Source organism: Anopheles gambiae, chromosome 2 (assembly GCF_943734735.2).
Source record: "Anopheles gambiae chromosome 2, idAnoGambNW_F1_1, whole genome shotgun sequence".
Taxonomy (NCBI): domain Eukaryota; kingdom Metazoa; phylum Arthropoda; class Insecta; order Diptera; family Culicidae; genus Anopheles; species Anopheles gambiae.
Window position 1 is genome coordinate 32,159,947 of NC_064601.1, and position 27,603 is coordinate 32,187,549.

General features: G+C 49.8%; 2 protein-coding genes across 6 annotated transcripts in view; one reads left to right on the forward strand and one right to left on the reverse strand.

The window, feature by feature from the left end:
- Nucleotides 1–17: 17 nt before the first annotated feature.
- LOC1273758 (uncharacterized) overlaps nt 18–27,603 on the reverse strand; it is a 51,551-nt gene continuing 23,965 nt past the window's right edge. For 2 of the 5 annotated variants that reach the window (XM_061652129.1, XM_061652130.1), the window contains exons 2-12: nt 9,813–9,948; nt 8,148–9,730; nt 7,747–8,077; nt 6,797–7,273; nt 6,007–6,186; nt 5,653–5,931; nt 4,812–5,120; nt 4,222–4,534; nt 865–1,096; nt 348–753; nt 18–253 (exon numbers count right to left, since the gene is read on the reverse strand). In XM_061652129.1, the coding sequence (XP_061508113.1) occupies nt 193–253; nt 348–753; nt 865–1,096; nt 4,222–4,534; nt 4,812–5,120; nt 5,653–5,931; nt 6,007–6,186; nt 6,797–7,273; nt 7,747–8,077; nt 8,148–9,730; nt 9,813–9,948 (4,307 nt within the window). In that variant the 3' untranslated portion in view covers nt 18–192. Of the gene's footprint in view, nt 254–347; nt 754–864; nt 1,097–2,241; nt 3,067–4,221; nt 4,535–4,811; nt 5,121–5,652; nt 5,932–6,006; nt 6,187–6,796; nt 7,274–7,746; nt 8,078–8,147; nt 9,731–9,812; nt 9,949–27,603 lie in introns of those variants that run through there. The other 3 variants (XM_061652132.1, XM_061652131.1, XM_061652133.1) reach the window with 3 other exon arrangements.
- On the forward strand, nt 9,983–12,372 carry LOC1273760 (splicing factor 3A subunit 3). The gene is made up of 2 exons (XM_312771.3): nt 9,983–10,439; nt 10,530–12,372. Exons 1-2 carry the CDS (start codon nt 10,344–10,346, stop codon nt 11,886–11,888), a joined length of 1,455 nt encoding a protein of 484 aa, XP_312771.1. The 5' UTR covers nt 9,983–10,343; the 3' UTR covers nt 11,889–12,372.

A 27,603-nucleotide genomic window follows, 5' to 3' on the forward strand; every position in this document is an offset into this window, starting at 1 on the left:
AAACTTGCACGTTGTCCTTTCTTGTTCGAGTAGTCTGGTTGTCTGTTTTTATTTCGCACATTACACATACAATTGTAACATAACAGTGACTTGGTCCTGCATAAATTAGTGATATTCCCTGTTCTCTTCCTACTTATTTACAAGCTCGCCCATCACGGTGCGCATCTACTACTATTACTGCTACTATTACTACTACTCGCGCGTATTTAAGGACGATCGCAGCATTTCGTACGCCGACTTGGATGCTTCGGTTCTGGAATGAAGAACAGAAGAAAAAAAAAGAGAAGCAGCTCGTTAATGCTCACCCACAAGCGTTCACGCCAATCCGGCCAGCGGACCGCACTTACCGGAGCGAAAGGATAGGCCGTAGCGCATTGCGAATGTTTTGATAAACGAGCGGATTGAGCTGCTCTTGCTGCTGCAGCAGCTCGCCGAGCGAACGGTCGCCAGTGTTCGAGCCCGAGCGTTCCGTGGTCCTTCGACACGGTAGGCCGTGGGCGGCCGCAAACTGTTCGAACGTTTTCTCGCGCAAAAACAACAGCGGCCGAATGATGCGCACCGCTCCTTCCGGGTGCGATTTCGACACATCCTCCGAGCGCTGCACCGCCGGCAGCGCACACAGCTCACCCCGGTGGAGCAGCGAGGTGAGGAACCGATCGGCCAGCTTGTCGAGTGTGCTGGCCATAGCGAGCACGTTGTACTGCCGGTGGCGAGCGTGGTGCATCAGCTGATCGGTAAGTGATTCGTGTGAAGCTGCGAATGATGAGTGTGTGTGTGTGTGTGTGAACGTGGTGTGAAAAAAAAGGCAAATGATCATTACACACTGGTGCACACGGTGTAGATCACACGAAGATCGGCACCTACCTAGCGGCTCATAAAAGTACGGCACATCGAGCTCCTTCAGGTACAACATTAGCGCGCGCGGATCCACTCCACTGTCCGCGCTGCCAACGGTGACGGCGGCCAGCTGCACCTTCAGCCGGCGGGTTTGACAAAACTGACGCAACAGATGCAGCAGGCAGAGGGTGGAGCTACTGCCCGACAGGCACACCAGGACGCGATCGCCCTCCTGCAGCATTCGATACTCGTCCAGTGCCTGAACGGGGGAGAGGAAGTAGGTTCAAGAAACGACCAGAATTACATGCCGGTAGTGTGAAACGGTTGCAGTGGAATGGTATCGGTCAACACATCAGCTGCAGTCCGTTTGCAGTAGTGACCTGAGCGAAACACTCACAGGCGCGGTTTTGCGCGGTTTACTGTACGATGGAGCGGTTAATGAGCGGTGTTGTTGTTGTTGTTGTTGTTGTGAGTGGTCAGCCAGTCTCGTCTGTCGATCCAATTAGCATACCAACGTCCTTTGCATGTGTGTGTGTGTTTAGTGAGAAGGAAATGTATTTCTCAAGGATGCAGATTACGCACAGCGCAGCGGGGTAGCAGCAGGGTGGGTACTGGTGTTGTGGAGACTATCTACTAATAGCTTGCGAGTTGAATGAATGTTAGTAAACAAGACAGCGAACATACCGGAGCTTGTGGAGAGAAGTTAATCATAAGCATTTTCTTGCATTTTGAATATAAAATTTCGTTTTAACAAATTCACATTCAAAATTAAATCTCTTAATAAAAAGTTGCTAAAGGGTCCTAATTGTAAAAAAAATAATTATCATTTGGATTCATAATTTACTAATGCGATAAAAAAAAACTGATTGTAAATTTTAGATTTACTATCCCTGATTCATAAGCGATAGTAGCGCCAAAGCTGCACTGCAGCGGTCAAACTGAAAAGCTCCACTGTGTATCCAATGCACAGCAGCGCCATCTATATGTCAGATCGATAAGCGAACATTTTAAACGCGGATTCGTTAGAATAGTGCAATTCCTTCCACAACTAACTTAATTTCTTGTGGATGTTGCTCGTTTTTTTTCTCTTCTTCTTCAAAGATAAAATGTAAGTAAATCGATCCTCATTCAATCCGATTGGATGTGAATCCGCTTACCATTTCCGCAAGCGATGAATGCCACTGTGGTGACTGAAACGAAATTCCGTCGCCCTGTTCGCCTACACAGCAGTTAGAATTTAAAAATACACATTAAAAATAAACCTTCACAGCCGCATTACAACATTACTTTGCTACTGTATGCACCCAAACGTACTACGCACGCTTCACTAATGTCAGCTACATTTCGGTTACAGGAAAATGGAAAAAAATGGTTAACGATTAGATCAAACGCATCATGATCGAATTAACTTGTTGTGAAATATATATTTATCTCTCTCTCTCTCTCTCTACCTCTCTAACGTTATATTCACTTTCTGCTATATTTATATGTATATATCACACCATCACATGCCATGTTCCGACAAGTATGGTAATGATTTGTAAGAATAGTAAAGATACATTTTCTCTCCTCTCCAGCCCTACCCTAATGAACAATCCCCTTTCCCTCATTCCTGTTTCCTTCACACGCTAATGACTGTTACAAAGCTACAAGTTACAGCAAACATACATCACTACAAGTATTACACACTCTTTCACAGCGGCTTACCAAGCAGCACTTTTGTTGCACAAAACCATTGCGATCGGTAAATGTATGCACACATACTTTAGTTACACATTGGAAGGGTTTCATCCAAACCTACACAAAAGCTTCGCGCAGATTGCGCAGCAGTAGCGATAACGCCTAGACACAGTAAATACAACAAATAGGACAGGGTAGACAGGGTAAGGATGTTTCGCGTATTGCGCACGCAGAAAAAAAAGCAGCTACAAAATCTCCTTTCCGGATCTCATCTCTCCTCCAGCAGCGACTTTAAAATATGGTACAGATATGCATTAAAGTTCCGCTCCACAGCTCCATTCATTAAACGCTTGTTTGCGACACTCTCCCCCCTTCAAAACGCACACGAAAGTTACACACATGTGTTCTTTTCTTCCTCTCTCTCTCTCTCTCTCGCTCTCACTCGCACTCTGCAAAGCATCTCCCGCCGCTACTGTTCATCTCATCTCAGGAGGCGTTCTTCATCTTTTTTTTTTATATTTTAAACAACTCGGTGAACTTCAAGAACAGCTGTTGCACGCATGCGGCACACGTTCGTACGCAACAATAAAAACAGATAAGAGAAAGAAACGGAAGTATATTAAAAAAAGAGTTGATATCACCTTCGCAGGGAGTGGGAGGCGAACCAAAAACGAACGCAAGAACGTAACAACAACATAAAAAAAACATTGAATCAAAAACAGTAACACATAAAAGAAGAAAAAACATTCTTGTTGCAACAACAATAAAAAAAAAAACATAGTAAAAATGACGCAAAAGACAATAAACACGATAACAGAAAACACAGAAACCTCGAAGCTACCCGGAGCGTTCAATGGTAAATGGTGGATAAAATCGTAACAAATGAATCGTGTTTACACGCTATTCGCGCATCTGTGTGCGCACCCGTGGGCTCTCCCGGTTGCTCGCAATATGCGCTGCAGCAAATTGTGAATTGAGGGTTTGTGTTTTTTTGATATAAAAACTATGACTATCAATCGCCGTTCTTCGAATCACACGAACTTTCCTTTCGAATCTTATTCTCTCTTTCTATATATATATCTCTCTCTCTGTTGATTCTCTCCAAATAGTAAAAGTAAGGTGTTGTTAGTAATGATCGCTTAAAATAGTATCATGAATTAGTAATGCTTTCCCGCTACTTGGTACAGCCTGCAGCCTGTGCTTGATCTCCTCTCCAGTATGTCTCTTCTGCTAGTGTGCCATTTCTAGTACGTGGTTAGTTAGCTAGTAGCTGCGAGATCCCTTTCTGCAAACACAACTGTTCCCCCAAATGCACACGAAATGCAACCGATTTCAAGCACCGTTTGCAGTTTTTTGTTATGCTTTATCTGCGTACTCTGTCCGACCAAACCCGTTTGCGTTTGGCGTCGCTATTTGAGCGCATCCTGCACGCCAGTGTGTGTAGTAGTGGTGGTGAGTGTGTTACTGGTGTACCGTAATAACGAGTGTAATTAGTTTGCCATACTACACGAGCGCCCCGCAGTAGTAGTAGTAGTAGTAGTAGTAGTACAAGCCAAGCAGAAGTAATGGGAGTAGCATCATTCATCAGCATGCACACCACACAAAAAACCGCGTGCGGGTAAGTAAGTGTAGAGCAGCGCGAAGGTGGAGCGCCGCTCCGCAAGGGTAAGTATCGCGTGTTAAAGCACAAAATTAATCGTTAACCTCGGCTGCCTGCTTCCAGACTTCCTTCGGCATCTGGTGCCACTGGACGCCACCGGTCGTCCCAGGCGTCACGTGCCCGACGACGGTCTCCCCCGAAGGTGTACGGTTGAGGACGTGCTGCTGGCGGGTTAGGGGACTTTTGCCCGTAGTAGCATCGGCCGGACCGGGCGGATGTCGATCGTTTGGACTGGCCGTGTCCGTATTGGGAGAGGTTTCAACGATCGATCCACCGGACGGTTCCGATATGAGCCGTCGCGGTGGAATTGCTGGCTTGTGTGTCGTGTTGTCCACATCGGCGGAGACGGTGCGTATTCTGGGTGAGGATGAGAGAGAGAGAGAGAGAGAACAGAAAAAAGCAATTGATTTAGTTGAAAAGAATTAATTTCTGATACATTTTGTTCCATTACTAGCTGATAAAGAAACACACACACTAACCCATTTATGATATTATTCCCTCATCGAAAGCACTGCATGAAAACACATGGGACACAACACAATCACACACATGTCACCAAAATGGACATGAATCGCAAATTGCTTGCCGTCCTACCCATCTTCAAGCCCACCCGGTTTGCCGTAGTAAACCTTACCTACTGTCGTGGCCAACCGTCCGGCCCGTCGCCCGTACCCGTCCCCCGGCACTATCGTCCGGCGCGTCGCAAAAGTTCATATTGATGCCGGAGTCCTGCGACGACATGGTGGACCGTGGATCGAAACTCTTGCAGGCGGCGATCGGTCCGGCCGCACCGTGCAACGGTCCCATCATGTAGTCCGGGCTGGCGGCCGAACTGGGCCGCGGGAACGATTCCGACCGGTGCTTGCTGTTGTCGTGGTCGGCCGACCGGGGCCGATGGAGTTTGGCGTCCGGCGTAATATCGCTGTACCGTTGTTTGATCAAGCTAATGGTAGATGGATGGTTGTGTGTTGGGGTCACCATCACAAAGCGAGGAGAAAGTTGATGGTGGGTACGGGGGTTGATGATGATGATGATGATGATGGGTGCGTGTGTTTAAAAATTGCAATCATGATGGATGGATGGATGGATGGACGAGATGGGATTACAGTGACAGTGAAGGACAAGCGACGGTGCGTCCGTTGTTACCGGTGGACAATGCACGCGCACACATTTACGGTATGGGGAAGAAAGAGAAACAGAGAGAGAGAGAGAGAAAAAGAGACAAAAAAAGAGAGAGAGAACGAGGAAGCACCCGTTAGCGATCGGTGGTTAAACTAGCGCTCCTACGGCATTACTTTGATTCCCCCCTGCGGGAGCCTTTGGAGGCAGCTTAAAGCCGTGCCGGTAAACAAAACAAAAACCACAACACGGGACGGGGGATTAACAACTTAAACAAATTCTATAAATACAAACACACACTACTAGTACTAAAATAACAAATGCACTGCTCTCCCCCCCGACAGAACGACAATTACAGTTTGTGTGGTGCCGCTCCGCCGACACTGGCTGCGTTGGACGTTCCACCTGCTGCTGCTGCTGCTGTGCCACCGTTGCTGCTGCGCACTATGTCCGGGGGTGAGTTTTTGCGCGCACCGAGAAATCCTTCGGGCGAGATAATCCCATCGACCGCATTCACGACGTCCCGTATCTCGGACTTCACCTCGTTCGTCATCTCCTTGCTGAACTCGCGCAGATAGTCCACCACGTCGCTGGTGCAGATGGAATCGCGCTTGCTGTCCGCCGGTGCAGGATGGCTGCAAGAAGAAGAAGAAGAAAAAGGCGAGACGGTTGATTGTACGATTTCCTTTCAGGGCTTTCTCCACGCTTACCTCTGCGGTCCGAGGGAGTTGAAGTTGACCAAGCTGCTCATCTCGATGCTGTCGGTGCTTTCGAGCACATCCTCCACCTTGCTAATGACCTCCCGTATCTCGGACTTGATCTCGGTGGCCAGCTCCTTCGTCATCTCCTTCACGTACGCCTGAATGTCTTCCGTGCTTTCGCTGCAGCTACTGCACACGGTAAGTAAACGAATTTAATGGCGTACAGTTATTATCCATTTGGCATTATGAAGCAAATACAGATGACATTGAAGCGACATAAAAAAAAAACGATATGGTTAAGCACATTGATATGGGGGAGGTACAAGAAATAAGCCACGCGGAGGATGCATGCCGAGTAGAACACGGAACGAAACACGGAGCTTTAATCATGCACAGCGAGCGAAATGTGTTAGGAGCGAGCGATCAAGCGACGAACGTTCTGCAAACATGCAACCAGCATGCACTGACAATCATTGAAATAATTATCCTTTTATAAAGATTTTTTTTTCTTAAGCTTAAGCACTTTCTTTTCAGTGTTGAAAAATGGCGTTAAAAACCCCCCAATGGTATAACAATTCATAAATAATATATCCCGATGAAAGTAGCACAACTCAAATGATTCAAATGCATGCGTTTGCAACAAACAAAACGGAAAGCCGGGAGGAGCGAGCACGGGGACAGCGGCGACAGCGGGTGATGTAAGAAGAAAAAAGGAGGAAACAATGAGTAAAAAAAAACACCGGAAAATGCACAAAACGGAATGTGGACACGAGCAGCACCCACACATCGGGATGCTAACCTTCCCATGAGCGAGCGCAGATTCGGAAGGCTCGGTGTCGGCGACGCTGTCCCCGGATGCGGTGGGCTATCGTTGCGCTGCGTCAGGCTAACGGCGTCCGTCTGGCTGCTGCACGAGCAGGACCGCTGTTTGGGGAGCCGACCGGACGGGGGCAGTATCGGTATCGGTGCGCTGGCACCGCCTGTCCCCATCATGGACAGGGGACGGCGTAGCTGGGGGCGCTGCTGTTGCTGCTGCTGGGACGGAGCCGCCGGCATTGACTGTTGCGTTTGGTACGATCGCGCTTGGTGATGGTGCGGTTCTAGCCCCAGGCTGGCGCGCGTATGTGGCCCCAGTGCCTGCAGCGTGGTGACCGAACTGCCATCGCTGAAGTCATGGGTATCGGTGCTCTGTGCTTCGCTTACGTCCACATCCCGTGCAGTAAGGCCGGTGCCGCCGATGTGTGTACGATAGCTGGCGGCTCCCCAGCTGTGACATCTGCGCGATGCATTCCAGACGGGCAGGCAGGCAGGCAGGCAGGTCGATTTGAAGAGTGTAACGGAAAAAGTGCATCTATTATATATGTATTCCCATCGAGAGTATCCGCGAGCGGGGTGACGATGGGAAGGTATCATAAGGGGGGGGGGGGGGAAGGATGATGGAGAGAGCAAAAGGCTTTCATTCTTTAGGGAACCGTTATCGACTAGCTCGGAATGAAGGGGGGGGGGGAGGGGTGAGAAATGTATTCGAGTTGATGCGCCAGAACGCGTGCAATTCACGTGCGCCAAGAGAACGCACAGCAACAGGATTAATTGCGCAGCGACATTCGCGAGGCCGAACTGTTCTTGCACATTTGCTTGTATTAGTCACGGCAACAACACGCATGCTCAGGTTTTGCGCGCCACGATCTACGACACTCGGCTCAGCATCACGAGCTCGTGAAGATCGAGAGCATCGCTACGTGAACTCACCTGTTTCGGCTCACGTTCATGTCACGCCCAATTGGTCCACCGGGACCGACGGTGATACCGGCGGCGGAAGTGCTGCTCACGTGCCCGGATGCCAACGAGGTGACGTTCAGCATGGGCGTCACCTCACCGCCGACCGAGAATCTTACCATCGGCGGCGACGAGGTCGGTGTGGGGCTGTGCGATTGGTACGGGGATGAGGATGAGGAGTTCTGCCGGCGGTTCGATATCTGCAGCGGCGAGGCCGGTAAACTACGGCTCTTGAATCGCTTAATGTCCAGCGCCGACAGGCTGTGGTGTCGATGGATCAACATCAGCGACGAGTTTTCAGGTACTGGAAAAGCAAAAGCGTGACCATGAGCGTAAATTGTTTCTATTTCTGACAAGGGCAAAGCCCCACTTACTTCTGGTAGGATCGAACGGTACGCAATTTTTGACACTGTGTGAATGGCCCAGCAGCAGCTCGTGAGCCTCGCCCGACAGCATGTACCAGCGTAGATGCTCCATCGCCGCGTGCGACAACTTCAGCACGATCTCATCCGTCGTGGACCGCTGGGCCATTTTGCGCGCCCGGTTGAACAGATTCCGCGCCGTCTGCAGGCAGTCGGAGTAGTTCTGCGGGAACGTGCCCGGGCCGGAGATGCGCCGATCGGAGAACAGCATTTTGCCATCGATGTAGCGGATCGCGCCCAGCCATTTGCGTTCCTTGGCCAGCGAGTTCGAGTGGTGCCGCCATTCGCCGGACCGTGCGTCCACCTCGTACTGAGGTAGCAGCTTCCACGCCTCGGTCGCGACCATCTTGAGCGCCTCCAGTATGAACGCGACCTCCGCCTCCGGCATGAAGAACGGGAAGGTGATGCGCGTGTAGCCGGGATGCAGACAGCCCGCCTTGAGCGACTCGTCGTGCAGCAGCTTCTCGTACTCCACCATCAGCTGCGGGTTGATGCCGAGCGAGTCGCTCATCATGTTGTCGGCCGTCGCCTGTATGCCGAACACATCGTTCAGCACCGCCACCACGAACCGGTGGTGCAGGAAGGCACCGCGCGGATGGCGCACCATGAAGCAGAGCGTCGTGAGCCGCTTGGCCGTGGTGCACGGTGGCCCGAGCAGCACTATCTCCGGAATGGTGCGCACGTGGGCCAGCATCTGCTTGCACGTCTTCTCCATCCGGCCCATGATCGCCTGCGATCCGAGCGACTCCTTCAGCTGCAGCACGAGCCCGGCCCGGACGGCACCGACGACCCCGACCGAGTCGGTCATAAAGGAGGTACTGTGTTCGATTAGTCTACGCTTAATGACTAGTACGCCCGGCGCCTGCACACCACCGACCAGCCGGTTGCAGTGGAAAAAGATGGCGTCCTTCTGGGCTCCGGGTAGGATCGGGTTGGTGCAGATCGGTGCACAGGACGCGGCCATTGAGTGGTCCCAGATGGAGAGCGCATCGTACTGGTGCAGCAGAATCGTGGTGGCCACGTCGTCCGCCAGGATGCCGGTGAGCCGGGACGCACCGGAGAACAGGCCGACCATCTTGCGCCGCGCCTCGGAGAAGTGCTGCAGGCGCTTCTCCAGGTCGACCAGGTCCAGGAAGCCTTCGTGATTTTTCAGTATCCGCTCGATCTGCCAGCCGGCATCGATCCACGAGCGCAGGTTGGATACCGGTTCCGAGGTGCTCACGAACAGGATTGGCGGGGCCGCCGACGGGAGCTGAGTAATGTCGACCACGCTGTCCGAGAGGGCGGACGTGTTGGAGAAGCTGTTGTGCCGGATGGAAGTGCCGAGCTGGAGCGACTGTTGGTGCAGCGCGCTGAGCGATACGTTGGCACTGATGGCACTGTGAGAGTTGTTGTTGAACTGAGACTGGCTGAGGTCGCACACGTTCGGGTTGGACAGCAGGTAGCACAAACGTTCGGCGGGATTATCACAGAAAATGATCTCATCGTCTCCATTGGCACCGACTGCGGCACGCACCAGGTCCCGTGCTTCATTGCTGCAGGAAGGAGAAGGGGTGAGCAAGGGAGTAAACTCATTTTGCACATCGGAGTCTGTCATTATCGTTCATGGTTACTTACTCATATAACTGTGACTGCAATCCCGTGACGGCCGATATGCAGCTGATATCACCAAACGCCGGTAACACTTCTTTGTTTATGTAATCTTCTAAAAACTGCAGCGAACGGCCCGATGACGCATAGTCGGCATAAACCACTGTAAAAAGAAGAATGGACAACTATTAGATTAAATAAATACAGCATTATTTAAAAAAACAAACGATAGTCCTTTCCTTTCCGTCTCATAACGTTCAATTCGAAATTGTTCACAACCACGTGCAATGTTTTCACATGTCACCCCTAGATGGCGCACCGCAATGACGCCATTTTCTTTTTCGAACGTTTCGAACATCGCCCGTCAATCTTCGGGTCGCTTCGGCTTCTGCGGCTGCTTTCATGTTCAGTTCTCGATCAAACGTCAGAAAGTTTGTGTTTCGTTCCTTGTGCTGTGCATTATTTCTCGATTCGCTTGCATTTTTCACTGATTCCCCGCGATTTTAGTTCCGTTTTCATCGTCAACACTGTGCTGGAGCTGACGAAGATACAGCGAAGATGGAAACAATCTTTGAAATACAGCGGCGCTTGCACGAAGAGTGTGACCGGCTGGTGATGGCCATGTCGGAGGAGTTGATGATACCAAAGAAGACGGTAAGTGAAACATAAATTACACCGAATACAGTACAATCGGTGCAAATTGTTTATAATCGCCTGTTTTATGTGCCCCTTTGCTTACCGCAGACTAAAGAGAAAGTGCTAGCGGACCACCGGATAAAGATCTATCTCGAGCGATACCAGACGTGCTCGAAGTCGCTGCTGGAGCTGTACCAGGACAAGGACGGCGAGCGGAAGCAGGAAATCACCAACATGAGCGTGAACGAGTTCAAAGAGTTTTACAGCCAGTTCAATGGGCTGATCGAGTTCCATTCCAACCACGGCAACAATGTGGCCGTACCGGCATCGATCGAGTTCGACAAGCTGAAGGAGCAGCTGAACGATCCGGCCTACCTGGCCGAGGTGGTGAAGTTTAGCGACGTGGAAAACTATGGCCAGTACTTGGATCTGCACGAATGCTACGACAACTTCGTCAATCTGAAGGGCATCGACAAGATCGACTACATTACGTATCTGTCGGAGTTTAACAAGTTCGCCGACATACCGCGCAAGCAGAAGAACCTCAAGTACAAGGGCTACCTGCAGCTGCTGCACGACTATCTGCACTCGTTCATCACCCGCAGCAGGCCGCTGTTCTTCGAGCTGGAGCACACGGTGAAGCGCAACGAGCTGCAGTTCGAAGACATGTGGAAGAACGGCATCGTGCCGGGGTGGGAGAAGGTGCGCGACGTCGACGACGACGCGCTGATCAATTTGAACGAGTTCGGCAAATGGGAGGACCTCACGTACCTCGGGCTGGACCGGCTGAAGGCCGCCCTGCAGGCGCTCGGCATGAAGTGCGGCGGCACGCTGGAGGAGCGCGCGCAGCGCCTGTTCGCCTCGAAGGACGACAAAAACCAGGAGAACGAGCGCAAGCGGATGATGAACCTGAACAAGGAGAAGGATATCGCGCAGCTGGAGTACAAGATCGCGAAGCTGGCGGACCTGGTGGACGACCAGATTTACGAGACGAAGATCAACCTGCAGCGCAAGCAGGCCCGCTACACGCTGGACGAGAGCGACGAGGACAGCATGGACGAGGAGGAATCGGACGATGACGACGGCATCCCGTACAATCCGAAGAATCTGCCGCTCGGGTACGACGGCAAGCCGATCCCGTACTGGCTGTACAAGCTGCACCAGCTGCACTTTACGTACGAGTGCGAAATCTGCGGCAACTACAAGTACAACGGGCCGAAAGCGTTCCAGAACCACTTTTCCGAGTGGCGGCACGCGCACGGTATGCGCTGTCTGGGCATCCCGAACACGGCCCACTTTGCCAACATTACCAAGATCGAGGACGCGCTGGTACTGTGGGACAAGGTGAAGGAGCAAACATTCTCCAAGATGTGGGTGCCGGCCAACGAGGAAGAGTTTGAGGATTCGCGCGGCAACATTCTCAGCAAGAAGGTGTATCTTGACCTGCAGAAGCAAGGCCTGTTGTAGGAAAGTGCATTGCGAGGATTGGAGGGGGCGAAACGGAATAAAAACAGCAAACGAACACACAACAGGACACTTATCTCTCCGTCTGCTCCCTCCGCCCCCCGGGGTTGGCGCCAGAGCAAGAGCAACTCAATCGGTGTAATCCAAGTACGCTGCGGCGTTGTTTACGTTTCGAATGCCCGTTTCGTAATTTGCATCCCAAAAGGTTGATGGTGTCTGGGCGTGTATAAGTGTGCGTGTGTGTGGGCAATCATGAAAGCGCCACATTTGCATACGGCCCCCATTGTGGGAAGTACCACACAGCCTGCAGAGAGGAGGAACAGAACACAAATGATGAACGAATCTGTTCTAATTTTAAACCGAATACCACCAGGGGAAAGATCTTCTCCTCGACAGTCAGTCTCTGCGCGTATCATCATCATTGGTGTATGATGGTGGTATGACACCTTCTTTACATTGGGTAGAATAAAATATGATCTGCTGTGAATTGTTTTGCGCGTTTAATTATTATTTTTATTTGCAAAAAAACGGGAGGGAGTGTCGCGGCACGACATTTAAAGGGTAGAGATAAACAAAGCGCACAATCCGATCGTAGAGGCATTAAATATCACAAGCACACGTTGTTCACACGTTTCTAACCCAGCAATCGTTTGCTACAGCGCATCCCAAATGCTAAGTGTCGAACAATTAACATATAAGAGGACACACACACACATGCGGGACAGTCATTTCGTATAAGGGTTACTTCCGCCTTCGCGGCCAAGTGCCACAAAGTCTCAGCTGTTTTGCGCGTTCACGAGTTTTTCTTCTTCTTCTTTTGCTGAATGTGTTAACAACGTGCAAAACACCGTCCACAGTGGACAGCCAACAACGGAACGCGCAGAGGTACCGGGGTAAGGAGTGCTAGGGTTTTGCTTAACTAATTCCAACACAGCAGCAACTCACCTGCCTTTCCTGCGCGCACCAAAGGGGCAACAACGTTCGCGCTTCCAAGTCGCTAAGGCAACGCGCGTTAATTGCCCGAACACTAGAGGGCATAAATCGATTACTTTCAAATCGCTACGATTAAGTGACACGTTTGACATTCACGCTGCCAGCCATCCACGCTTAGGCCGTTTAGCGCAACAAAAACAACAACCAATCAGCCCAGCAGGGACATGCTTTGCTTTCAGCAGGCCGCTTTCATCACTAATAAAGTCTGTTTAGCGTTTAGATAATCGTTTTGCCTAGATTGTTTCAATCGCGTTGATGGTTCTCATCGATTATCCTCTTTAAAAACCGAACCCAACTTCGACGATCAACGCGTTCTGGGCGTTTCTGAATGTCATCACGCGGGGTGTGGTTGCGTTGGCAAAACTTCACACTTCACCCCCAATCGGGGTACGGGGTGAGCGCAACGGATGGGATCCCGATGGATCATTACATGGTAGTAACAACACACACACACACACATACCCAGACCACGATGGTTAGCATTTGCCAAAATGGGAAGACACATCAGTGGCCGCCACATGCGGTGTACCGAAAACGGGGATGTTGTTGGAGAAGGATATGAGTCTGCTGCTGCTCCCTTGCCGGTTTATATTTACACAGTTGTGTCGACAGCCGTCTGGGGCTACCGAACCGACCTCCCCCCCACATCCCGAGCCAGCTCAATATGGGTGAGAGAAGGTGAGAATTGCCTCTTTTTGCAACTGTTGAGTTTTTGGGCAAACACAAAGCCAACGTGCCCTGCCTACGGATGTACGCATACTCACTGCGCTGGGGAATGGATATTGAATTAAGAGCTAACAAGCCGGCTGGCCGGTATTTGTGGGGCGGTTTAACGTCCATTACTTTGCATTCGAAACATGGATAAGGTTTCAAATTTGGTCAATCCCAAAACACCCACAACCATCACGCGAGGACAGGAATTTTATGGTTTTGAAGACAATTTGGTGTTTGCGTGGAGTCGAGGCATCAATTATGCACCTCAAATGATGGGTCTCGTTAAATGCGCAATTTAAATTATAAATATTCCAGTAAGAATTCTTCATTCACACACACACGCACTTGATCGTATCTTTAATCGTATCGTATCACGTGACGGTCAAAGTGACAGAAACAGGTCTTCTTATGTGCGGTCCTATGCTGTCTACCCATAACGCATGCATACCTTCAGAACAGAAGCCTCGACACAGAACAACAGAAAACAATACTCCAACGCCAACCCTGTCTTGTTGTTGTCCGATCGCCGATCCTGAATACAAATAAATACGTCACCAACCAAGGCAGAGTAGTGAAAACGTGTGCGACCGTGTCTCGAAATACACCAAAATACGAAAATAACGCTCCAAACCGGTTGACAATCGACAACCGGTCAGCCAGATTATAACCGACCGGTCGCCATGTGGTGGCAATAATAGATGCGCGCCAAGCCGATCTGTGTTGGCCTTTCGAATATGCTAAGAAGCTAAAGCCACTCTACAGCTAAGGCCCAGCGGACCAGCGATCGAGTTGCGATCGCAGGCACACACAGCCACACATGGATCCGTGGATTACACGGTTTCTTAATCACAGCCAGCCCATACATTCACCAGGATCTCTTGCCTGGCCTGGGTTGACTGTTACAATTACTCCCCCCAAAAAAGCCTACCTTCCAGTATCTTGCGATCGATTGTTTATCAACATTTTCAAACCCCCGTGCGAACCGCGAAAAAGTCCAATGTCACCGTGCACCCGAGGCCATAGACACACGCCCAGCTTATCTCAGAAGGTTTGCCAAATGTAACGTTACCTTTCCGATATCGACAAAAATAGCCTTCAACGTGAACCCGCGGCGCTTGGGTATCGCCAATGTCCACAATGTCTAGGCCACCGTTCTTCCGTTCTCTGTCCCCTCCTCTTCAAATTGGGTGTTTCGATTTATTGATTGATTACATGTTTTTCAAAGCTCCCCATCCCGGTTTGAAAGCGTCGTTTTTGTGTGTGTATGTTTTTTTTTTTGGCGCGATAGAGATGGGAGAAAATATCAAGGCCACATGAAGCGGTCTCGCGGGTCGTGCGATACACGAAAACACACACAACAAGGAAGCTAATTTATTGCTACAATCGCACCCGAGACACGCACGCACGATCGGCGCGCACTATCTCTCTCTCTCTCTCTCTCTCTCTCTCTTCCACACACACACACTCTTCCCGCGGTCAGAGTCCGGCGAAGTGGAATATTGTGCCGAAAATGTAACGATCGGGAAGAATTGGCAAATTCAAAACAAAAACACTCCTCTTCCCCCTAGAAACACCCCCCCGGGGAGGGATGGTTTGCAGTGAGAGTGAAAGAATGTGGTGCCCCGCGACGTCATCATCCCCAATATGCTGCTGCAGAAAACGGGATGCTTCGAGAAGCGGTTTGCCGTTTATTGGGTTGAACATGGTGGCGATGGTGCCACCATACAGCATGCAAACACACACAAACACATAGAAGCCACCCGCCGCCGCCAGTTGAAGGACGGTCATTGTGAACAAACAACACGGCGGGGCACGCCAACGACGCGCGTTGCCGCGGGAAACGATATGGCGCGTTCGTGGCGCGTTTCCGTGCAGCGCTTGCGTTGCGTTGGCTGGCGGTGCGCGACTTGAGCTCGTACAATGCTTGCCGCTGCCGTGTTGTTTTCAGCATCCTAACCTCGATGACAGATCGCAGCTAGAGCTAGCAGCGCTACTACGGCTACTAACTGCTGCAGAAACGTCAGCATGTTTGCCGCTCTCTGGCACGTTGCTCTCTTGCCGACGCACGTGTTTTTGGGCGCAACGGCATCCATCGGCATGTCGGCAGCACATCATGCGTCAGCGAAGCTGCATTTTGGGAGGCAAGAAGAGGTGTTTCTCGTGCGTGCGGTTCAAAAACGCTTCCCAAAAAGAGAAGAAAAACACGTGCAACAAGCAGTTAGAGAAAGAGGGAACCAAACGATATCTGGATGGGGTGAAGGATTAGCGGGCGAGAAACGAGAAGTTAACCAAAACGTCATCAACCCCAACTACACTCGTATACGCAAGCAAGCACCAAACAGCAAGCAAGAAAAACGCATTCGATGCCCTCGAATTAGGAATTGACCTAGATTTTGTCGTAGAGGGGAGAGCTTCATGTCGAGGGGTCGTAAAGTGATAGAGATAGAGAGTGTTAAATCAGAAGAAAAAAAAACCCCGTACACGCTTACACTGTGACCATCGGTGTGTTGAGCAGTTCTACCAAAATGCAACCTTACGTAATGTTGATAAGTGGGGTGGTGGTGGTCATTCGATGGGTGATGGGAGGAAAACAAAAGTGTCACTGCACGATAAGAGATCTGTACTGTTTGTTTTTCCACTGCAAACCCAACCAAAAAACTGGATATTTTGTCTATGGGGTGAAAAAATTGAGACCTGATAACACCACCGACGATGATACGAAGAGTGAGCTAGAGATATCGGCCAGCTGGTATGGGCGAATTGGAACGTCAATACATCAATGACCTTTTTGCACGCTTATCATGATCAGAGATAGGTTTGTGCTAATGTTTTTCGGACAGCTCAAGTTTTGCGTCAAACAGACTTGAATGCTTTGTTTGTTTTCTCCCCCTTTTGAAGACAAAGTCTACGTTGAGTGGGATTAAAATCGACTCAACATTTAGTGCGATAACATGGATAACATTGCTCCTCAAGTTCGCTAATATTTACCCCCTCATCTATGAACAGTGTACACTTTGCTACTGTTGCTAATTTGAGGTAAATGAGGCCCCACTTCCCCATCGAAATATACCACCATGACCGAAGCGAATGACGTACCCGATCAGCGTGTCAGCGCGAGCGATGGCATCCTTAAACGAAATGTACGCAAAATTTAAATATGCAATGATGCAAATCGGTGCAACAAGCAGAGCCGCAACTTTGGGCAAGGCACGGGTTGTGGTAGTGGCAAACGAAAATCACACTAATCGCAATCAATTAAACTCTGTACCACGCTAAACGATTTGCAAAAAGGCGAAAGAGAATACGCGATACTTGAGCAAAAACAGAAAGAGACGGCTAGTGTGTGTGTGTGTGTCGCTCCGTATGTGCCGAAAATGCAACGTGAGGAGTGGATTATTTTTATCTCGCATGCAACACCACTAACCATACCCAGCCTCCTTCCCACGAGATCCGTTGCAACCCACCCACCAAAGGCGAAATGGCGTCGTGTTGGCGGAAGTAACAAGCGCGCATTCAATTCGCGCGAACTACCCCCCACACACACAGCACTTTGGTCGTTAAAGGAGGGATTTGGCGAGCGGGGCGTGAGGTGATGACCGTGTCTCCCAGGGGATTGCAAATTTCACACTCAATCGATGCCAAAACAAGATGCCCCGAAACACCGATCTAAAGAGGAGGGGCGGCAGTGTGCTGTCTGATCAAAACCTTCGGTGACGGTGGCCACCGGAAGCATCATCTCGCACACACACACACACACGAATGTGATCTTGAGATGGAGGGAGGAAGAAAAAAAACAAACCTAAAGGAAATGGTGCTTGTTTGGCAAACTGGGGGAAAGCAAGCAAGCAAGCAATGGCATCGTGCCGGCGACACAAAGCCGAGCGCTGCTGCTGCTGCAATCAATTCCGCTGCTGAGTGGAAAGTGGCGGTTCGCTTATTTATCCTTTCCACCCCCTTCGAGCAGTCCGGGTGGGGTGAGGTAGGATTGGGGAGTTGGCTTGCCCACGCTTAAAATAGCGTTTGTGCGAACGTTTGGCAAAGGGCCATAATAAAGCTATATCGGCGCCGCGGCCACCGCCATACTGCAGAAAGGATCTCCATCCAAGGCAGAGGGATGTTCGCTCGGAGCGCTGATGAGTTTAGGGGGTAGGAAAAATTAACCGACACAAGCAGAAAATTGACGCCTGTCAGCGGCGGTGGCAGACTCGATAGCGCGGTGGATACACTCTGGTTAATTATTCCGTTTCTCGTTAGCGTGCGGCCAAGCCAGAGAGACAGCGAGCCATTTGCCATTCGGGGGGAAGATGGGACAGATAGTAAAATTATGCCAGCCAGTGCTCTATCGAACGATAAAAGATGGGATGATCGTGGAGCTTTTGACGTAGGAAGGAGACAGTTTCTTTGATGGAAAAAGGAAGAGAAATTGTCTTTGAATTACTTTTTTTTTGATAAACAGTTGCTTTGCGAAACGGCGTACAAGTGATGTGGAATAATTGATTTACAATTTAGCAAACTGCCAAGCAGAAAGGAAACACTCAAATTTGGCACTCATCAACAATAAAGCACCACCACCAAACCAGTTCGATCGAAACAACTGCGCCATTCCGCACAGTAGTTAATAAAATCGAAAGCTCAAAGTGTAGCGCGCAGCCCCGCTCTAATTTATGCAACCTGATGAGTCACACAGACACACCCGATGCACCCGCGGCGGCCGGGTTGAGACTGGCCATTTTTGCCAGTCTTCCAAAACTGAATTATTTATTTACAGAGAGAGAGAGAGAGAGAGAGATAGAGAGAGAGAGTGGTTGGGGGAGGCTGTGAAATCAATTATATTCAATCGATTGCACAGTGCTTATCAACTGTCCGATACCCATTAGTCGGCGAGCCGGGACAGATAGCTGTATCGGCAGTATGCCTTTTAATCGCCCAGCGTGGTGCGTGATTCAATCAATCAGCTCGCGTCCGTTTCTGGAGGGGGGAGGGAAGGGATCAATTAAACCTGTGACACCCGTTTGAAACACCCCCCGAGGGGGAGGGAATTATAAGATACACAGGCCACCCTTCCTTTCAAACAATCTTGGAAAGAAAATTGGAATTCCACCAACGGATTAACGAATCGGCTACACTCGGATGCTACACTGGTTCAGTGTGGTGTGTGGTCGAACAGATTTAGTCACCAAGCACCCAAGCATTACACAGCCCGGGCTATCCAGTTCTTCGAACGGCAAGATTGGCCAGCATCATCTTTAATCAACTTCAATCAACACTCCTGCTCGTCTTGGTAACAGGGCAACCACGCCAACCAGGCGAGCAAGCAGGCGTGTCATGTTGTGTCTTACAGCCGCGCCAGGCCACGTCACGGGACGGGCGGGTGGGGAGGTTTGGGAATATCCTTTATCACTTCTGCTACCACCAAGCCAAAGGTCATTATTTGCGCCCAAACGGAAAAGATGGGTGCCCGTTGCGTAGTGCCGTTTTGCGTCATCGCCGGACAAAAACGTCGTCGCAGGCGATACGCGACACCGGAAATATGGCCATGTTCCGGCAGTGCGAAAGCTGGAGCAACGGGATGAGGACATTTTTTTCCAAGGCGGGGAGGGGGGGGGGGGGGGTTGGATGGTGTGTGCGGTATCCACTATCATATCGTACGCATCTCACTTGCTGATTGCTTTCAATTTGATTCAATTGTGGTCAGCAAATAGTAGATCTTTAACAAGCGTGATTCGAATGGCGAGAAACAAACACACACACACATACACTGCAAGACGGCACAGCACAGCGGCAGGTCCTGAATAGGGAATGATCATTCTAGAAACGGTCGCAGGGGCAGCAATACTCTACAGTATCGGACATTAAGATAGGACCCTTTTCTTTCAATGTACCGTGCACTTGTTTTGCCACGTTACTCGTGTTTGTGTGTGTGTATGTGTGTATGTGTGTGTGTATGTGTGTGTGTGTGAGTGTGTGTGTGTGTGTGTGTGTTTGTGTGTGTGTGTGTGTGTGTGCATGTGTGTGTGTGTAGTAGTAGAAAGTGAGTGTGCTTTTTAATATGTATTTGCAAGTGCGCGGGTTTGTGTCTGAAAAACATAGCTTGCCATGATGTCATATTGCGTTGAAATTATTCTTATTATGTGTGTTATCATGTGAAACATTGTGCGTTTACACTTGGATAAAAACTAAAGTTTGCATCGACAGCAGCGCTTGTTCCTCGGACGAAAACGCAGGTGTGCTGTTTCATGAATGTGAATGCGACACCGGTGCGAAATGGACACACGCACAATAGCAATGAACTCGGCATTCCCTCACAGGTGTTTCTCCAGTGCACGCCATTGAAAGGCCTTCGTGCATCTCTGCGTTGCACGTTGTGTGCGAATGGTAAACTTTGTGCGTGCATTGAGCTGGCGCGCAGTTGTTCTTTTCAATGGGCGTTTTGTTTCATGAGCGCGGCAGTATTCTTTTCTCGATTCTGAAGGGAAGACGCTTACTCGCGTACTCGTTGATAGTTTTTATCCATGCGATGTTTTCGCTGCTCGACAACGATGTAATTCATCGCGTATAGAAGTAGAACGCAGGCAGAGCACGGGATCAGCCGTGTCCAACTTTTTAACCAGCGCGTTCTTGACGGTCCAAGCAAGCAATGTTAGTAACAATGGGTCGAGGTAAACGTTGTACCGATTATCAGCGCCATATGTAAAAGCGAATGGCTGCTGCTGGCATTAAGCGCAAAAGGATCGAGTTCGTAATGGAACGATCGCGCACTTTTGTGGCAAACGCGCTTCGGACAACCGAAACGTGCTTAGACAACTGAAACGCGCTTGGACAACCGAAACGCCCAAGTCAACCGGACGTCCTCAGAAGACCACGGCGAAAGAAGACCGTAACATTGTTAATATATCGAAAACACACTGATCGCGAGGGCGGTGGTCCTGCCTATCACACCAAAAACCTAACCCAAAACACAAAAAAACTACTTGCAAATCTATTCGAAACGACCTACTTGTGAAACAAACACACACATCAATACACATTCAAACATACATCCACACACACACACACACATGCACACACACATACACACACACACATACACACACATACACACACACACAAACACAAACACATACAAACCACTCATAAACTTGGCCCAACGGGTGCACGGTGCGTTAAAAACCTAATGCCCTATCTTTCTGTCCGATACTGTACCCCTTACTAGTACCTCGAACAACTTGGGAGGGGGAACCTTTCCGCTTCTGGGTAAAGGTGTACGTAATTGAATAATCGCATGACCATCTTATTGGCCTGCCTACCCCTGTTATTACAGTGTCCACTAGACCGTGGTTAGCGCAATCATCCGTCATATGCTCGCTCGTTATATGCTCCAGCCTGTGTGACTCATGAGACTCATGGTGCACTCTGCTTCAAAATTTAGAACCGCTCATATCAACCTGAACGGAACGGAACGAGACGAGCCTACTACCTTCGCTGAGCCTAGCCTACCTGTTGCAAATCCCCGCAACAGAACCGGCTCCTCCAGTGTACGCTACTTATGAAGCGAGCTGCACACACACACACACAGTGTGCCGGCAGTATTTCCTACTAAGGGAGAGCACATTACAAGAGAGAGAGAGAGAGAGAGAGAGGGCAAGTCGGCAAGCAACCTTCACTTTTCGCATTTCTCAACCGTAACGGTGGGATCGACCGCCACCACTCCGATCCTTCTCCCTACCGTTCTGTCACAACACACACAAACACACACAACCACTCACACAACCGTCTAGTATCTCTTGCGAATTGTACTACCTTTTGCAGATTCGCTTGTGGTCTAGACTAGACGAGGCCAGACAATGTTTTTTTAGACACCGACAAGAAACCGCCCGATTCGGCGACGTAGCCTTCGGGGCTGGTGTGTCTAGGAATTACACACCCCTTGTGCAGTTTCTCCCCTCCTCCCCTCCTCTGCTGATGGATCAGTAACTTCCCGAGGCTGGCACCTGTCCTGGGAAGGTCAGCACGGCGTGGCACTGCTTCCTGAATACCTCGCCATTAACGAGCAAACCAGAAGGTGCTTCGTGCCGACCGACCAGGATAAAATCCCTTCCCAAAATCCAATTTGCATCGTGGGCAGAGAGGCTCCCGGCTTCGGCCGTTGCGAAACAGATATGAACACAATGTGTAAAAATAAACATTAGCTAACTGCTGGCTGACGGTCATAGCGGCCGACTGCTGGGTCCCCCCCTCAATAGGATGGTTGGTTTGCAGAGCACCCGCCCGTAACGCACACACACACACATGGACACGCGGGCAAGGGAGAGAAAGACGTGTCGAAACTAGAACAACATACGACAACTTAATAGGCATGTTGTTATCGCGCCCGCCCGTTGTTGCTTTGGCAAAAATAGCAACACTCGCCGCTAACCCTCCTCGTGGTAGATGCGCGAACCGGCACAATGATGCCGTCCGCTCGTTTTGTTATTGGAAGAAGGAGAACAAAAAGACGAAGACGAAGAAGAAGTCGAAGAAGAAGATAACTAGTGGGCAACTCTCCTATCCGTACGATCTCTAACGCGCGAATAAACCGCGAAATAGAAGCGTGACATTGACCCATATTCTCGCACGCCATTAAACCGGTGACACTCTCGTCATATATGTGCGAAGGTGTTCAAAATGGTCTGAAATAGGATCCCCGAGAAAGGTGGGTGTAAGTGAAACGAAGCAACAAATCCTATGCCCCAACCGATAAGGGATGAAAAGTCGCCAACTTGTACTAGTTGAGTCCTTGGAAGCTTAGAGTCTTCCGTTGCCCCGTATCTCATCAAACCAGTAGCGGTACTTGAGCGATCGCATGAAACCCGCCTATCTCCTCCAATGTCAGAGCGCGGCCATGTTTTTGCTGTTTTGAGCTCAAACTCAAAATAATTATTACTTATTGAGTGTTCGGCTTCAAACGGCTGCCAACCTTCCGCTTTGCAGGCGCGTTAAACGAGCCCCGTTAGATTATGTGGGCTGTGTGTATCGATTTCGAACGCCGCACCGTACCGTACCGTACTGTTTGGAGTGTCTCTACTGCGGCTGGGGAATCGATGTCACAAGCTGACACTTCAAGAACAACCACCCTTGTTCGGGCTGCGCTCTTGGGCGAGGAGCTGATGTTGGTTGAGCCGCGGTCGAGTGTTAGATTTTACCGAGCCAACGAGCAGACTCTGACGCGTTCGTGTTCGTTGGGTGCGAGTGGAGGGCGCCGCATTGGAGCCTGTTTGATGGGTGAATAATAAATCTCACCCTTCCGTATAATTTGCTGGGAAACGAGCACATGAATGATGGTTCTTTGAACAGGGTACCAGCCCGGAAGAGGACTTCATGTCTGGCGTAGGACATTGTTCAACAGTCGGTATGGGTTTCCCAATGGTGGCCTTTAGCGTGTTTTGCAAACACGATCAAAACCCATTCCCCCCATTCACTTGCGTTGTGGTTTGCCGTGCCGTGCCGTGCCGCTGTACAATTCGATACTTCAGACGACCATAAACGGTAACGTAGACATGGGAGAAGCACACTCGACGCTGTAAAAAGCAGCACGGTAAACTGACTTAGAGAAGAATATGGATGTTTGGAAAAAAACACCCAAGGTTCACGTTTTCACGTTCAAACTGTACATGCTCGTCTAGAATCAACACCCTTTTTTATTTGCGAGAAATCTTTAAAATACTCCCAACTCCACCAAGGTTCGCCGTTCAAAACCAGATGCCGTGGACAGGTTGAGAAGAAACTGAGAAGAATTTGGCGAAATCTGAAACATTCATGCGCTCTTTAACTCTAACCTACTTTTGCGAAGGTTAGGCACGCGGCAAATTGCTTTTACGGACCGTTTGGCAAACCGGCATGGTGCCGCAATGGCCGCACAAGCGGTAGATCGTTAGGTGCTGCCGCACAACCGGTGGACGAACACACTGACGCAAATTCTGGCAAGCAAAAAGACATAGCTTTTCTGAGTGGTGAGGAACTTGGTACAGGCAAAGGACCCAGAAGGTCAACGAGTTATTGTAAGGTAACATTACCGTATCCAAAGAATTCTCGCCATGTTCTGCGTTGAGGGCAGTGGAAGAGGTATCTCAATACCTCTTCCTCGTGTTCCGCCTTCTAATTTCAACTAATTGTTGAGAACGTTCAGATGATGGGACTTGATCGCTGTAACATCAACTATCTCAAATACACAGGCGCATCATCGGGCAGGTCCAAAGTCTCGTGAATGATCCACCGAGTCAGCGCCACTGCAAACATGGCACTTTGGCGTCATGAAAACTAAACAAGCTGCTGCTCCCTCCTTGCCCCCTCCCATGGTCTGTTCGTCATAATGGCGATAACATCATAATTTGCCAAGCTTTGACAACGGACGGCACAACATCATTCGCGGCATGCCTTTTTGCAAGCAGCTTCCAAGGCCTTTCCATCGCAATGGATGATTATCGCCCATGACACGCACTGGCCCCAGAACACGCTTTTGTTCCGGACATCATCACACATACCTAACAGAGTCTAATGTGCGGCTATTTCGTGTGCGTGTGTGTGTGTGTGTGTTTTGATTCTGCCACTGAGCGAAGCTCCTCGCACACGCATCTCGCGCCTCTGCCACATATCAATGAACGGCCTTGACTGAGATTCGAACCTTGAAACAACGCAGAGCGTGCAAAAGACTCTTCAAACCCGTCCGATACGGATCCCTTTGTACAGCTGCTGCCTGGTGCGATGGCTAACGCATCTTGTACTGCGGGTATTTAACTGGACTCGATCTACATAATTTATGGCCTGCGGCTCTAGGAACGCGCCTCGCAGGGAAGTCTTTAAGCATGAATCTCCCCCCCCCCCCCCCCCCTAGGAGTCTGAGGTAGCAGTCCCACGTCACGTGACCGGATGCCGTGCCGGACCTGTTGCTTCTGCGTTTGCGTTTTCCGCAGCGAACAACACTGTCTGAAGTGGGGGAGATGTGGGGAAAAAAATCAAAACAAACTTCCTTGAACTTTGCAGAAGTTCACCCGGTACACCTCACACCGTAGAGCAGTGTACCTTCTGTTTCCGCAGTCAACAGAGACACGGTACGGTGCACTGTAACGACAAAAGATCATAAAGTTGCACACAGCACACCAGCACTGCACTTTGAGACGCACGATCGTAAAATCTATCCCACATCCGGCAGTGCCGCGACGACAACGGGGACAATCTACAAACAGTCGGCCAGTATAACTCAATTAAAGTCCTCCTCCACATAACGAGAGACACATACACACACACAAACAAGTGATAGGTGGCAGTAGGGTGTTGGGTGGCTTTGCATTCCTCACTAACAACAACACGCTCTGTTTCAGCTGTCCCTTCACACTGTTAATCGGCCAATCATCCGCACAATATTCCACCCTTTCGTCAGGCCAATGATCGGTGATTTTCCACCCCCAGGGCGAAACGACAAGAGTAAGGCGTGCGTGTATGCATGTGTGTGAAATGAGATCTCGTCAGCAAAGTCCGATTCATTTAGTCGATAATTTATTAGCCTGTGGGAAGTCGAGAGAAGTCGCACCGCAGTGGCGATCTGTGTTCAATCAACCGCGACAAACGCGTTCCCTTCGCTTAAGGACACCTTCATTCGTCGAATCGCAATCGAACTAGATGAAAGCTGCAGCACCGACGCTTGACACGAAGGGTACCTAATCACTCGAGGTCTTACGAGGTAAGGCAATGCCCAACACACTATATAACAAACCTTTGGTACGGAATATTACCAGGACTAAGAATTGCATCCCCATCTGGACACACACAAAACGGTGGAGCGCGTGGCCACGATGGATCGATCGCCAGGAGCCATGTAACGTTCGGTCGTCGCGCTGGATGCTAATTGTTGGGTACGGGTACTGTTTGTATCATGTAATAGCAGAAGCTATGCCATTTCCCTTTGCAGCCGTTTGCGAATGCGGTTCAGTGAAGCGCGCCGCAAAGCGCGTTATGCAATTGAAGCCTGCCTGAGACATTTTTGCGACAGCCAAGGCACACTCTTCCAAGTACGGCTAGAGGGAACCTCTGTTCCCGAACCCCTGCCGTACCCTGACAGCATGGCACGCGACGTAATAATGTAATACACTTAATCCGTGCCCGGTCGCTGACTTATGGCCTAAAAACTACGCAAAGGATTCTATTACCAGATATTTTACAATATAAGACGCACGCCCAGAGGTGACGTTTAGCTAATGGTCTGTGTGTGTCGTCGTGCATTACCGTCCGTCGGGATTTAAAATTTGCAAACACGCATTCTTTCGAATTGTCTTTAAACGGGTTCCTGCGGGAGAGCACATTGCTACACCGCGCTTTTAATGGGCCGCATCCCATTAGGGTGAATTAAAGTTCGGACATTAAACTTCGTTACCATGATTTACACACTGTGTTGAACACACTTTGAAGCCGAGCAGATCGGCCAGACTTTATGCGGCTTTCATTAAACCATCTTAGTCTGGGGTTTTGTTCGGTAAAGTTAGCGGAAACGCTCAGCACACACGGTTCAAGTGTCATGAACTGACCCGAATATTCTAATTTTACACCATCTTCCCAGTGGACGACAAATGCTAGAGCAAACAACCGGAGGACGGTCGCAACCGTGAGCGTGTGCGTGTGGCGCAACCAGCACATGGTCAGGGTTGTTGAACGGAGTGGAAAATTTGTTTTAACGATCCACGTTTTTAGCGGCTGCTGCTGCTCAAACACATGAGATTTTCTTTGCCTTTTTCTTCAGTTGCTGTCACACAGCTAACTTCCCCCTGCCAACACGTCAGACACACTAACACACACCCGTACACACAAATTGGTTTTATCTGGTCTGGGCCACGAGCAGGAATTAAATAAGACGCTTAAGCAGTTTAGCGACCAACAGTCTGGGCCAATTTATGAACCGTTGTCGCTATCGAACGCGCGCGATGCTTTAGATGCGGGGGATGAGTTTTATGCGCGATGATGTCACCGTGGGTGGTTGTTGTGGGGATTTTCCACTGCCCCAAAAAGAAAAAAAAAACGATTTATTTTTACCGATACATACCTACCAAACAACGGAGCGTTCTATCATTTATCCTACACGGCCTGACTATGCCGGTGTAGCGTGTTTACTTCAGAGCGTCGCGAAACGGAAACACTTCGAAGCTAGCAACGACAACAACAACAAGTACGAATAAGAATTATTGTCCCTCATCATTTAACTCCCGGTACCGTGTGTGTGAGAGAACATTTTTTTTAAATTACCCTAAACCATGTTGCTCGATCACCCATCATAACAAACAACAACGTAGAGAGTGTAATATTACCAGATGCTTGTCCCTTTTTGTGTGTGCTGTTCTTTCATTTGGCCCCTTCGCGCTCAAGGCCAAACAACAACCGTTGGCAGCATTGTTGAATGCGAGCGTCTCCAGTTTCCTGGTCGCGCATGCATGGTAGGGTGTATTAGTCACATCGAGTAGTTATGCTTCGCTCCGCACCTTTTTTCAACCAGATGCGCACATTTGGGCAGTTTCTGCGCAAAAAGCCAACGGCGTTCCAGGCTGGGCCCTTGCTGGGACTTGTATCGCAACGGCGAAGATTAACCTCGCAACCGAAGAAGAATGTTCCTTTTTCTAAGGGATCCTCGTGACCAGTCCACTCGGTTGGAAAACAACCGCAAAGGGGGGAAAAATCAACAGATAAAAATAAAACGATAAACACACATCCGACCCGCAGCCGACCCACGGGAAAAGTCAATCAGCAACCCAAAAACCAAGGGAAAGCGAAAAACTACACACCGAACGGTGCTTTCTTATGGCGGAGGGTGGGAAAAACTATCAATCACCCGCATTTACACATACGTCGTTCGACCTGTCTACCTAGCTGTGGGAAAGCGAGCTAATTTTTCATTCCATCGGTCCTGACCGGACCAGCGTGTTGACCAGCGTCAAGCACAGACAAGTTCATTGCCAAACGGACAGCACTTCGCCCAAGGTCAACACACCGG

Bases quoted from the DNA above. Each gene is read 5' to 3' on its own strand.
- LOC1273760 (XM_312771.3), top strand. From the start codon at position 10,344: ATGGAAACAATCTTTGAAATACAGCGGCGCTTGCACGAAGAGTGTGAC. The intron at 10,440-10,529 runs GTAAGTGAAACA...TGCTTACCGCAG, and splicing joins TGATGATACCAAAGAAGACG to ACTAAAGAGAAAGTGCTAGC.